This window comes from Hyperoodon ampullatus, assembly GCF_949752795.1.
Source record: "Hyperoodon ampullatus genome assembly, chromosome: 15".
Classification (NCBI taxonomy): Eukaryota; Metazoa; Chordata; class Mammalia; order Artiodactyla; family Ziphiidae; genus Hyperoodon; species Hyperoodon ampullatus.
In genome coordinates, this window is record NC_136928.1 from 28,895,039 (window position 1) to 28,906,984 (window position 11,946).

At 49.4% G+C, this 11,946-nt stretch overlaps 1 protein-coding gene across 1 annotated transcript in view; it reads left to right on the forward strand.

Moving 5' to 3' along the window:
* Positions 1–11,665, forward strand: part of TGFA (transforming growth factor alpha) — a gene marked incomplete at both ends in the record, with an annotated part of 97,001 nt that extends 85,336 nt beyond the window's left edge. The window contains 4 exons of the mRNA XM_079720678.1: positions 7,052–7,201; positions 10,006–10,115; positions 10,879–11,091; positions 11,514–11,665. Coding sequence (XP_079576804.1) covers positions 7,052–7,201; positions 10,006–10,115; positions 10,879–11,091; positions 11,514–11,665 — 625 coding nt within the window. The remainder of the gene's footprint in view (positions 1–7,051; positions 7,202–10,005; positions 10,116–10,878; positions 11,092–11,513) is intronic.
* Positions 11,666–11,946: the final 281 nt, after the last annotated feature.

The window sequence follows — 11,946 nt, forward strand, 5'->3', positions numbered from 1 at the left end:
CCCCCTTGGCAATAGACAAGTCTGTTCTCTACGTCTGTGAGTCTGTTTCTGTTTCATAGATAGGTTCATTTGTGCCATATTTTAGATTCCATATATAAGTGATGTCGTATGATATTGCCTTCTCTTTCTAACTTACTTCACTTGGTGTGATAATCTCTAGTTGCATCCATGTTGCTGCAAATGGCTTCTTTTGTTCTTTTTTATGGCTGAGTAGTATCCCATTGTATATATGTACCACATCTTTATCCATTCATCTGTCGAATCATCACGGAAAGTTCTATTAGCACATTAGAGAATATTGAAGCCCAGTTCCTAGCAGAGCATAAGAACAGCCACCATCAGCACGATCACCATTGTGAACAGCACATTGTTGCCATCACCACAGCTGAAGGATCCAAGTCCTGCTGAAGAAGCAGTGAAAGTTGGGTAGACCATGGAACCCAGAGCTGTACGATGAGGAAGCCCCTACTCCCTCCAGCCCACTCCTCCCAAGCGCCCCAAGCAGAGAGGTTCTAGGACTTGGTAAATCCAGTTCTTGAAGCCAAAAATGGGTAAACCCAATACAGGTGTCCTGCGACTCAGTGTCCCTACTCCCACCCCAGCCCTATGGATTTTCTCCATGTTAAGGGCAAGTTGGTATAAACGTTTTTCTAAAACCATGGTCCCTGGCCCTTGGTCACCTTGGTTCTTGGCCCCCATATTAAAAACTTTATCTCGGGGCCTGTGCCAAAAGGCGTGGCTAAAAATCAGAGCACTAGCCTCCTGCCAGAGAGAACACCATTGTTTATGAAGACAGTGTCTCTCAAGAGCCTTGAAAATGCTCCCATTCTTTTATTTACATTTTTGGCACTCGTACAGCCCTTCCTCTGTGTCAGGCACTTCACAAGATGTTAACTCATTTAATGCTCATAACTCTCTGAGGTAAGTTTTATTACTGTCACGTTTTAAGGACGCAGAATGAGCGCCACAGAGAGGTTGAGTAACTTGCTCAAGATCACACAGGCATTACGCGGGGAATGGGATTCAAACGAATGACAGTTTGGCTCCACAGTCTGTACCATGCTGTGCCCGCTTGCGGGATCCTGTCCTGAGGAAGTAATCTCAAATGCAAACAAAATGTGTACACAAAGATAATCCCCTGGCATTGTTTATGATATCAAAATTGGATACAGCCTAAACGGTAAGGGTTCAGTGAAGCAACTCGTGTATAAATTACTTTACAACCATTTTAAACAACTTCTGCAGTTTTCTAATGACAGAGTAAAATGGTGAAGAGATGTTAAATGAGAAATGGATGCAAAATCGTAATTTTTAAAAACCTTAACTATGTTAAAAACTACATAGAAGTAGTCCAGAAGAACTCCTTGTCAATCAGACTGCCAGTTGAGGTGGTAGGGTGTGCAACAATGTGGACTTTTCTTTGTCTTTCTGTTCTATTATATTGTGATGTATGTTCTTTCCAATTTGCTTAGAAACATTCTTTCTCTAGTTGGAGAACATTTTCCTTAAGGAAAAAAAAACACTTATAAGAGCACAGCTCTACATGCATTATCCTATTTCTTTAAAATTTTAAAAGGCACTGTGAACCAGGTACAAAAGGGACTTAGGGGAAAAACTGAGCAACTGGACAGGACTAGAAGGTCTGAAGATCCTCAGCAGAGGAGAGAGAAAGGCATATCATTGATCATTTAATTCTTGTTAAAATGAGGAGGCCTAAGCCACAAAGTTTGCTCCTAAGAAAAGCACCAAAGCAACCTCCAAACTGAATCAGTAACAAAAATGAGAAGGTCTCAGGGACTCGCCTGGCTGGAGCCCATTGCCTTTCATCTTCAGCCACGGTGGCTCCTGCAGCTCAGACAAGCTCCTTGCCCCTCCTGTGCTACACTCTTTCCTTTCTTTCTTCAGTACTTCTTTCTTTTTTATTCTTATCTGGGGGAAACAGCTTACATGTGATTCCAGAGCCTCATTTTCAGAATTATGAAGACAAAATCAGCATTCCAGAGTCCTGTGTTTGACGATATCCACTCTCGACAGATAAAATTGAATGGTCAAATGTTATAAGAAAATGTTCAGGCTTACTCATGTGCCATTCCCCTTCGTGATAGAAAAATTCCTGTTTTGCTCAGACTCCTTTCTTAAACAGAGGTGCTGCATCTCCCATTTCTCCTGCACCTGAATGAGAGGGCCCACTGTACAGCTCCCACCCTGGGGAAATGCCCAGAGAGAGACGGGGAAGAGAGGAAGGAGAAGGGGGAAGGGCAGATTTTGAATTGTTGGTTCTTGATTCTGTGTCCTTAAATGACCTTCTACCTCAGTGGTTCTCAGGCCTGGTCACACATTAGAGTCACTTGGGTGCCCAGACCAATTGGATGGGCATCTCCAAGGGTATGACCATGGCCCCGGCAGTCTCCAAAGCTTCCCAGGTGATTCTAATGTACAGCCAGGTGGGAAGCAGTGCCTACCTGAGGTAGAGACAGCAGCTGAGTCAAGCGTCATTCATTTGTGACCAGGTGATGTGACTTTTCCCCTCATTGTGTGACTTATGCTAAATTAATTGTGTAATTAAGTCTAATATTAGTAGAAGCTTGGGAAATTTTTTTAAATGTATGTCACCAAACCTTTTCTTGCTCCCCCCCTAGTAAGGAGCAACTGAGAAGCATCCCTGTATTACAGTCGACCGGGGAGAAGAAAGGACCTCCCTCCACCCCAAGGCCAGAAAGTCTAAATTGTGTTCTCAACTTTGACTACCCATTGGAATCATCTGGGAGCTTTAAAAATGCTGATGCCCAGGCCTTACTCCCAGGGATTCTGATTTAGTTGGCCTGGGCTGTGGCCTGGACATCAGGATTTTTTCAAGCTCCCCAGGCCATTCCAATGGGCAGCCAGAGTTGATTTCACTGGTAAACCTTCACGGTGGCTTTCAACTCGGGCTTCATCAGAATACCTTCGGCCTTTTCTTTAAGACACCTGGGCCCCATTTTCAGAGAGATTTTGATCTGGGAGGTCCTGGGAGAAGCTCAAGTATCTGGACCACAGGCTGTTCTGCCTCCCAGCTGCAGTTGGGCTGCTTGGTGCTAAGACTTGCTCTTCTTGGAGCTCACCTAGGCCATGACCTGGAGTCTCGTGTATTAGGCAGCAACCCAGGAGCTCCCCATGCTTCACTGGGGAAGTTTTCATTCAGAAGCAAGCTGAGCTCCCTAACTCAATGAGACTGGGGTTTGAGTGTTTACAGCTGTGACACTAAGGGGACAGAGGCATTCTTTTTGGCCTGAAGACTTTCCTAATGGGAAAGACCTCTGCGGGGGCAGTACTGAGGCCAGGATGGTTGTAAAGGGCCCAGAACACACATGGCAGGAAGAACATGGAAAGTCAGCAAAATGTGACCCAGCCTAGAGGGTTATCTTCCCTAGTGAGTTAAGACGGCACTCTTTGGGGGCATCTTTGCAACTTGCTACACCCACAGCAGGAAGACCTCTTTATGGGGCAATCAGCCACCCCTCTTCCTTTTTGCTGTGCAGTTTGTGAGTTTGCCATTGAATCACTATCCCAGAGTAGTATCTTCTGGATTAATTTGCATTACCCGAGAAAAATCTCCTTCACAGTTGAGATCCTTAGGTTTTTAACTCCCGAATCTGCCCGCCCCCATCTGTAAAACAAGGTAAACAGCAGCCCAGACCTCACAAGCAGTAGTCATTGTTGGGATTAACAGAGATAGTTCATGTAGGAGTTTAGCATAGCCTTCGTTGATAAGGTAATGTAATTAGCACTAAGCTCCCACTATTTTATTTAAATGGGATTTCTTAGAGTCCCCAGCATTGATTTGTTAATTCATGGGGTTTCCAGAACAAAGCAGTTGAGGAGGTGTTAGAATCCTCCTCTCCCAGGGCCTGCAGGTTAGAGTAGGAACATCTCTAGCTGGGTGAAATTGCCTCCTGGGGTGCTCTTCCTATAGCCTGGACCTTTCACGAATAGCTGTGCAAATCCTCATCACACTACCCTTCCCTAGGAGGAAGCAGACTAACACCCAGCTACAGAGAAGTCTCATTGGCTTGACTGCAACTCCTGGTTAGACATCTAACAATCCATCCCAAAGCCCAGGCTCCCCACCCCTCTTCTGTTCTATGGTTCACCAGAGTTTTTGTAGAGCTAGGTCTTGCCTGCAGGAGCCTGGAGGCTGGCCTAAAGTGAGGCTGGTGGGAGAGGCAGTCAGAGAGGTGGGCATAGTCCTAAGGGCCTTCAGAGAAGGAGAGGCTAGGGAGATCCATAGAAAGAGCTATGGAAAATGGATGGATGGATGACTGGGCAAATGAATGAGTGAGTCTTTAAATTATATCTTCTTGGAGAATGTGGTCTTTGAGACGGAGTTTGAGGAAGAAAGTGAGGAATAATATTCCAGGCAGAGAAGGTGGCAGGAGCTGAGATGGGCAAGGGGAAGGCAGTCATTCATTCATTCATTCATTCACAGGCCAACATTTCCTGAGTGCCTATGTGCTAGGCACTAGTTTAGTTGACATTGGGGGTGGGGGGACTTCTTGGGTTGGCTGAAACTTAGGTGACTGGAAATAAAGTAGAGGGGGTGGATTAGGGTCCTGCAGATAAGGAGTGTTGGATACCAAATGGAGTAAGCCCGCAACCCAGGTGGGAGCCATCCGGGTGCAGGGTGAATATTCAGGATGGGTTGGAGGAGGGACCCTGTGCAGGATTCACTGTAGACACCCACAGCTTCAATTTGTGCATCACCTGTGCCTGTTGCTTATCGCCTCTCAGTCTCAAGTTCAGTCCACCGTCAGCTTTCCCCCTACTGGGAAGGGGCCAGCGCCTTGTTTTCTCCCCAGCCTACAGGCTGAGCTGTTCCCTGAATTTGCCCTCAAAATGATTTTGTTATTAAGACCAAACAAAAGCAAACTTGCCCCTGTTTCCTAGCCCCCAGTCATCGCCCTCCTAGCCAAAGTCTGAGAGTCTGTGTTCTTATTCACACGTCTGTGGTCCAGATCCTTTTTCAAACAACGTCTTCTTGCCAGAGCTCCTGCATCTTCCTCCTCTCTGGAGCCTGCTCTCTCCTCCTCGGGTCTGTAGAGAACTCTGCATGGTATTTTCCATCCCAGTTGGCCCTCCCCAGCTTCCTTACTAACTGAAGACTGCAAACCCTTTGCACCCTTGTTGAACCTAAAACCTCAAATCTCCTTTACACTTTCAAGATTGGAGGCTAAACCAAAAGCCAGATTTAATCAAGAGCTGAATCTGCGGCATTCTCATCACAATCCCCAGATAGTATGCAGGGGCAGCAGCCCTGCTGAGTGAGCAAGAACCCGGACCCTGGGGTCAGCAGACCTGGGAATGGATTTCTCTCTCTTCCCTGGCAGGGTGGGCACAGGCAAGTGACTTGACTTTTCTGTGCAAAGACTAAATGAGAAAACATGTGTCAAATGTCAACTAACCTCTAACAGAAAAGCAAGTTCAGACAAAAGAATTCAAACTAAAGAATATCTTTAAAGGAGGTACATAACAGTTGGGCTTTGGGATAAAGAACACCAATGAGAGACTTTTCCATTAAGCAGCATTAAAGACAGAAGCTATATGTTCTGGTATCCCAGGTTGTAGCCTTAATTAAGCAGCCATTTTTGCAGTATCTCCTGTTTGCCATAACCTTAAACCCATACAGTACCTGAAAATGATTCAATTTGTGCTAGCATTGAGCAAAACCTGTACTCCAGGAAAATGCACTATATTTGTCCTGTGACTCCTTCTGGCATGTGGGGTCTGGCAGCCCGGGAGCCCAGGTTTAAGGGAATCACAAATGCAACGCCCCTGGGGCTGGCCCTGCACGAGAGCAGGCATACCAGGATCCTTAATCCCCCTTCATTTTCCTTGCCTTTCCAAAGCCTTTTAATCTAAAAGTGAAGGTGACAGTCTGGCTATTTCATCAAAAGGTAGACTCTTAAAAAAAATGTTTAACTATCATTGTCCTGTCCGAAGGGTGGTGGGGAGGGACAAAAACCTTTAAATCCAGTGTGATGTTTGGTGCAAGACTGCCCCTCAAGGAAGTCCCCTGTGGGAAGGAAGCTATTCCACCTGAGAAGGCAGTGGTGATCAAACATTTTTATTACAATAAAAAAGTCACCCCAGACGAAGGGACCTGTGTGTAAGCTAAGTGTCTTCTACTGAGAAGAATCATATGCTTGGCGGGAAAAAAAAAAGGGGGGGCCTGCATCAGAAAATGACCATCGCTTCCTTATGCCTAGAACATGTCCTGAGAAATCACCATGCAAGAACCCCTTGTGGCCCCAGCCAGAATCTGGGTGGGGGGAGTTTTAGCATAGGTGAGGGCTACGTGGAAGAAGCAGCTTCAGCCGTCAGCTCTTAGGAGGAGGCCACTACGGAAATGATTGATGCCAAAGAGTCTCTGAATAGTAGCAATACAAGTAATACTATCCCCTTGTGTTGGTATTGCCCTTTACAGGCTACATGCATGTTCATAAACTTGCATCGTTTTGTGCCCTTACTAATCCTCTAGCGGAGAGAGGCCAGCTGTGATTACCAGATAGTGGTGCTGGCCTCTAGTCCAGTACACGCCCCACCTGGTAGATGTCTGCAGAACTAATTAAACTTGATGAAGAAGATAAAAAAGCAAACCACAGTCTTTGTCTCCTGCTGGTTTAGTATGTTGTCTTTCTCTCATCACTAGGAATTCTGAGTACACACATTTAGTTTAAAAATAACCTGGATTTTTATGAACTGCCAAAATGAGCTTCGTGTCTTGGACACACTTGCCGCCCTCCTCACTCCCCCGGGATTTGGCACGGTTACCATAATAACGAAGTGCCTCAGCAGCACCTTCCCCTCAGATGATAAGCTGGTGAGTTATCCCTTGTTCTCCAAACAAGAGGAGCCTGTGCAGGGGAGTAGGAGAAATTCTGCTGATGCCTTTGCCTCCAATAGCAAAGGCTGGAGGGGCCCCTTTGGGCTTTTCCCCTCCAGCCCAGCCTTCCTGGGGAGTGGGGAGAATGCGACTTCTGCCTGGAGAGCACGCTGATGTTCCTGTCTTCCTCAGCTGCCACTCTGGGTACGTCGGTGCACGCTGTGAACACGCGGACCTCCTGGCCGTGGTGGCCGCCAGCCAGAAGAAGCAGGCCATTACCGCCTTGGTAGTGGTCTCCATCGTGGCCCTGACCATCCTCATCATCACGTGTGTGCTGATACAGTGAGTCTTTGCTACCCCTGAGGCCGGGACCCCCACCTGCAGGCCCTCCCGGGGCCATAACAGGGCCACCATGACGGTTTACTGCTGTGATGTCTGATTAGTGTTAGCAAAGCAAAGAGGAACTTTGGTGACAGCCAAGTTGTGTGAAAGGCACACATCCTGGCAGGTCTGCACCACACATCCTGGGAGGTGCCCCATTGGAAGCAGAGCCAAAGGTGCTCTCTCTCTGCTGTGGGTTTGGAGCCTTCACCATCATCATGGGGATGTGCGGGGGTTCCAGAGGGAACTAGAAATGGCTCCCAGCCTCCCGTGGGCAGTAGCAGCCTCGCTTCCTCTCCACAGAAGGCACTTCGCGAATCGTAAAGCCACTGTTGCTGTTATGACAGGCCTCCGCCTTTCTCTACTTCTCTGCCCTCTTCCTCCTCCTCCGAAACTCAGTCTCTGCCTGGCATCTTCCAGGAAGCCTTCCTGAGCCCTAGACCAACCGAGCCCTTTTCCCGGTGTTTCTTAGCCTCCTTTGCTTGCCCATATCTCCCGATTGGACTGCTCTTCAAAGGGAGAGGCCCTAGGGCTGTATTTCCAACATCTGGCCAGATTTATTCCCTGGAAATATCTGGAGACCTCTAAGTCACAGAACAAGCCCTCAGAGTATGCTACCTAATTGGACACACACAAGAAATCGACAGACTGGCCAAAGGCTGCGGTTAGCTCAGCGTAGAGTAGCTCATGGTGGAAACAGTAAGTAGACAGGCCCCTCTAGCCAGGCCTGGAGGAAGCAGTGCGTGTTCCCGCAGGAAGCCAGGCTTGAGCCCTCTGGGGTTGCCTGGGTTTTGGACAGATAAATAAGAGTCTCCGTCCCGTTTGTTTATTGGCTGTTGCTGTTGGAGCATCTAAAGCACACACTCCTGGTTCTGGGAATGAACGGGGTGCCCCTAGAGCCCCAGCTTGTTGACAGTAGCCGCAGCCCACTCACATCCTCCTGGATCAAGCCAGTGTTAAGGGTGAGGAATGAGGTCTCAGCTGGGCTGTTCTACTCCCATGTGTCTTGGGAAAACATGTTTGCAGGTTGGGGCATAGCTCAGGTTCTGCTACTTGTGAAGACCCCCTGGGGAAGCAGGAGCAACCTAATGACCACTAGCCTCGATTCTCATGGCCGGCTGGCTATGTGGGGGCGCCCATCACTCCCACAGTCCTGTTTCTGTGGCCAGGAGTGTCCCAGAGCCGTAGGAACAAGACTCGGTGCCCACGTGGGCCTCCCCAGGGGGAGGGAAAAGCTCATTTTGCCATATTATCTGAAGACAGAAACAACCCAGGGTACCTGGGCAGCCTCCCTGATTCCCAGGGAGGAATTCCCAGGGAGGCGGCCATCCCATCTCTCCTCTGTCCTTTCCAAGCCCATCCTTGCCAGAGATCAAGTTCAGAATCCCTGAGAGACCAAGCCCATGCCAGACTGCTGGTTGCCGGGGCACGGGGTCCCTCCTGAGTGGCAGAGTTGGTTGGGACCAGCTCATCCCATGCCAGGGGGACCTAGAGGCCTTGATCTCACTGCCCTGGGCCATTCCTGTCTGGGTAGTGACTGAGGCAAGCCCTCCTGGCTAGGTGACAGCAAGACAGCAGTCACTGATAGATCTGGAGTCAAGGCCTAGGTCCCTCTCGCATGGGGTGAGCTGGTCCCAACCCGGACTCTGTGGCTCAGGAGGGACCCGGGCCCGGGAGATTGCTCTGGCCACCCCTGGCAGAATCAGCTTGGGCAGAAATGTCCCAGGGTCCCTTCTCAGCTCTGCTGCCCAAAGACTCAGGGGTTCTAGTAACCCTCCTGGGGCAGTGCGAGAGAGAGGAGCTGGGGTGGGGATCATGAAATGTCACCAGGCTCCAACAGGGAAGCACAGCAACAGGCTTGTTTCCTCATCTGTTTCCAGGCTCATGTCAGCCAGGAGACCCCTCCCAGCCCCAGACACTGGATGTATAGGTTACATATACCTTAGGGTTAGAATGAGTGGAAACAGTCCTCCATGCTATCCCAAGGGAAACAACCATCAGTGTCTGTAGGTAATTAATGTCTTAGTGCTTTCTTTTCTGCCCTTCTCTTGGGTTCTCTGGTTCCTTTTTTGTGCTAACTCTGCAGACTGTTCATTCCTGCACACAGAGGGAGGCCGGAGCATTCATGGTCCTGATGCTTTAGGACTCCGGGTTTTGGGTTCACTGAGAGGATGAGTTGGCCACGACTAGAGAATGTTAGTCCTCAGAAAAAGATTCGAAGCCACGGAGATGCATGATTTATTCTTCCATTCCTTCCGTGGGTCCATTGCAGCCCACCCACAGTCCCAGCTTTTCTGCTGGCAATTCCTGATGGATGACCCCGTCCCTAGCCCTCCCAGCCCTGGCTAGCCTGAAGTGGTGGCTTTGGCCCAGTCCTGACAGCGGTTCTGAGGCTGCTCCAGCATTTCTGGAGTTACCCAACTGCTGCTTTATGGAGCAAGCAGCCGGTGGGGGACCGGTCCCCTCTATCAGCTGGAGCCAGGTACCTGCCTGCCAGGTTACCCTGCCAGCCCAGAGCAGAGCAGCCGAATGAGGCTGGTCCTCTGGGGTGGCCAACAGGTCCTCTCGCAGGTGGCCAGCTCCTGCCCCAAAGGCCACCACCCTGCAAAGCCCTCAGCCCCCTGCTGTGTCTCTCCCTCTGGACGCCCCATGGGAAGGCTGGGTTAGAGCCCAGAGCTGCCCAGCAGGCTCCTCGGGCAGACGCTGCACCAGCTGGGCACCCCTGCCAGGCTTCTGCCAAGACCCTGTTCTCTGCACCTTTGCAGCTGCTGCCAGGTCCGAAAACACTGTGAATGGTGCCGGGCCCTCATCTGCCGGCACGAGAAGCCCAGTGCCCTCCTGAAGGGAAGGACTGCTTGCTGCCACTCAGAAACAGGTAAGAGGGCTGCCTCAAGGAAAGGCCTTTTTCCCTCGGGAGACACTACTGGGTAGAGAAAAGGACCACCTTCTCCAGGTCAGGGCAGAAGTTCTTAGAGGATGAAGCAGAAAGAAGGGAGAAAAAGAAGAGGATATTCATCCTACCGAGTCAGGTTTAGTTTATTCTAATGTGTGTTTTACTCAGAAGGGAGCTCTTTTATCCTTACTGGTGACTGTGTGACCTTTAACAAGTAACTTAACCTCTCTGAGCCTTGGTTTTCTTGTTAAAAAGATGTTGTGCAAATTGAATAAGTACTGATATAAAGTACCTAGTGTGTCACAGACTGTAGACATTCAACAGATGTTCATTCTCTTTCCCTTGAGAAATCATCTCCCCTTTCCCCTCTGTGAAATGAGAGATTTGGCCTGTAGAAGGTCGTGAAGGACTCTAAACTCTTAGAATCCTGTGATCTTCATTCAGTTTACCATTGTTGCTTGAATATTTTCTCCAACATCCACAAAAAAGATTGGACATCTGGATATGAGGCCAAACTCACATCTCAGGAACCCTCATCCGAGCATCCCTTGCTCAGGGCTCCTTGAGTCAAATAGCAAATATATCCAGACAGGCTCTGAAAAGTCTCACATGAACAAGTTTCTGGAACGCTGGGTTGACCCACAAAGCCTGTCAGAAACTTAAGAGTTCCTTTTTAGGAAGTAGTGGATCAGGAGACAATCACCCCAGACTCGTCCACCTGGGGGTGTCCTTCTCTAGTAAACAGTCAGCATTCCAGACGAGATCGGGCGCGTTCAGAGTGGTATGGCTGTAGCACAGTCAGCATTCCAGAAGCTCACGGTTGCATGGAGAAGACAGGAAGAAAAGCGCCTGGGAAGCTGGAATGCTGCCATGTTCATTAGGCCTCCTGGTGATCTGACCTGGAGGGAACTGAAGGCCCTGGAGCGCCGTTCACTTGGTCTTCATTTCAAGAGCCATGGTAATTGTGCATGAGCAGCTCTTTTGATTTAGGAAGGTGCTGATTCATTAATCCTCACGATAGCCTTAAGGAGGAGGGTGTGGGTAAACTGAGTCTGCCAAAGGCCTGCATGGGTGCCTCCCTGAGTCCCTGGGGGAGCTAGGATGAGACCCAAGTCCTCTGAAGGCCCCACTCACATCTCCACTACCTCAGGGGACCATCCATTGAGCTAATGAAGATAAATATTTTTGTTTTGTCTTTTAGCACCAATAGGAAAACTGTGTATGCCTTTTAAAGAAAATTTGTAGTAGATTTTGTGCAATCGGTCTGCACCTCGGCAGAGTCATTTAGGATAGAGTAAATTTCTTGTTAATGTCACTTCTTCCCTACCCACATTTGAGAGAATGTTAGCTTTGAACCTGGGGATGGATCTGGCCTTCCAGAGATGGCCACCAAGGCTGACGCCCCTCTCCTTGAGTTGACAGGTACCTTCCCACCTCCAGAGGAACCATGGGAGGGGCCAGAGCAGGAAGATGTCCAGGCTGGGCTGGACTCAGGAGCTCCTGGGGAATGGGTACACACTGCCTCCCCGTGACAGGCACAGAGGATACCCTCAGGGCCCACCCATTGAGCAACAAGGGGGTCCATTCTTATATAGCCTCGGGGGAAGCCATTCTGCTGCCAGAGCCCTGACCAGCTCATGAGCTGCCCACTAAGCCACCCCTGATGAGGGAACTGGCCGCAGACGAGGTTGAATCACTTCCAGTTGAATGAAGGCCCTCATGACAGCGCACATCCCCATTCTCTTGTTTCCTTTGGCGCCAAAAGCGCAGTTTCAGGAGCTTCTGCCCCTGAGGTTGAACCAGCAGAAGGTGG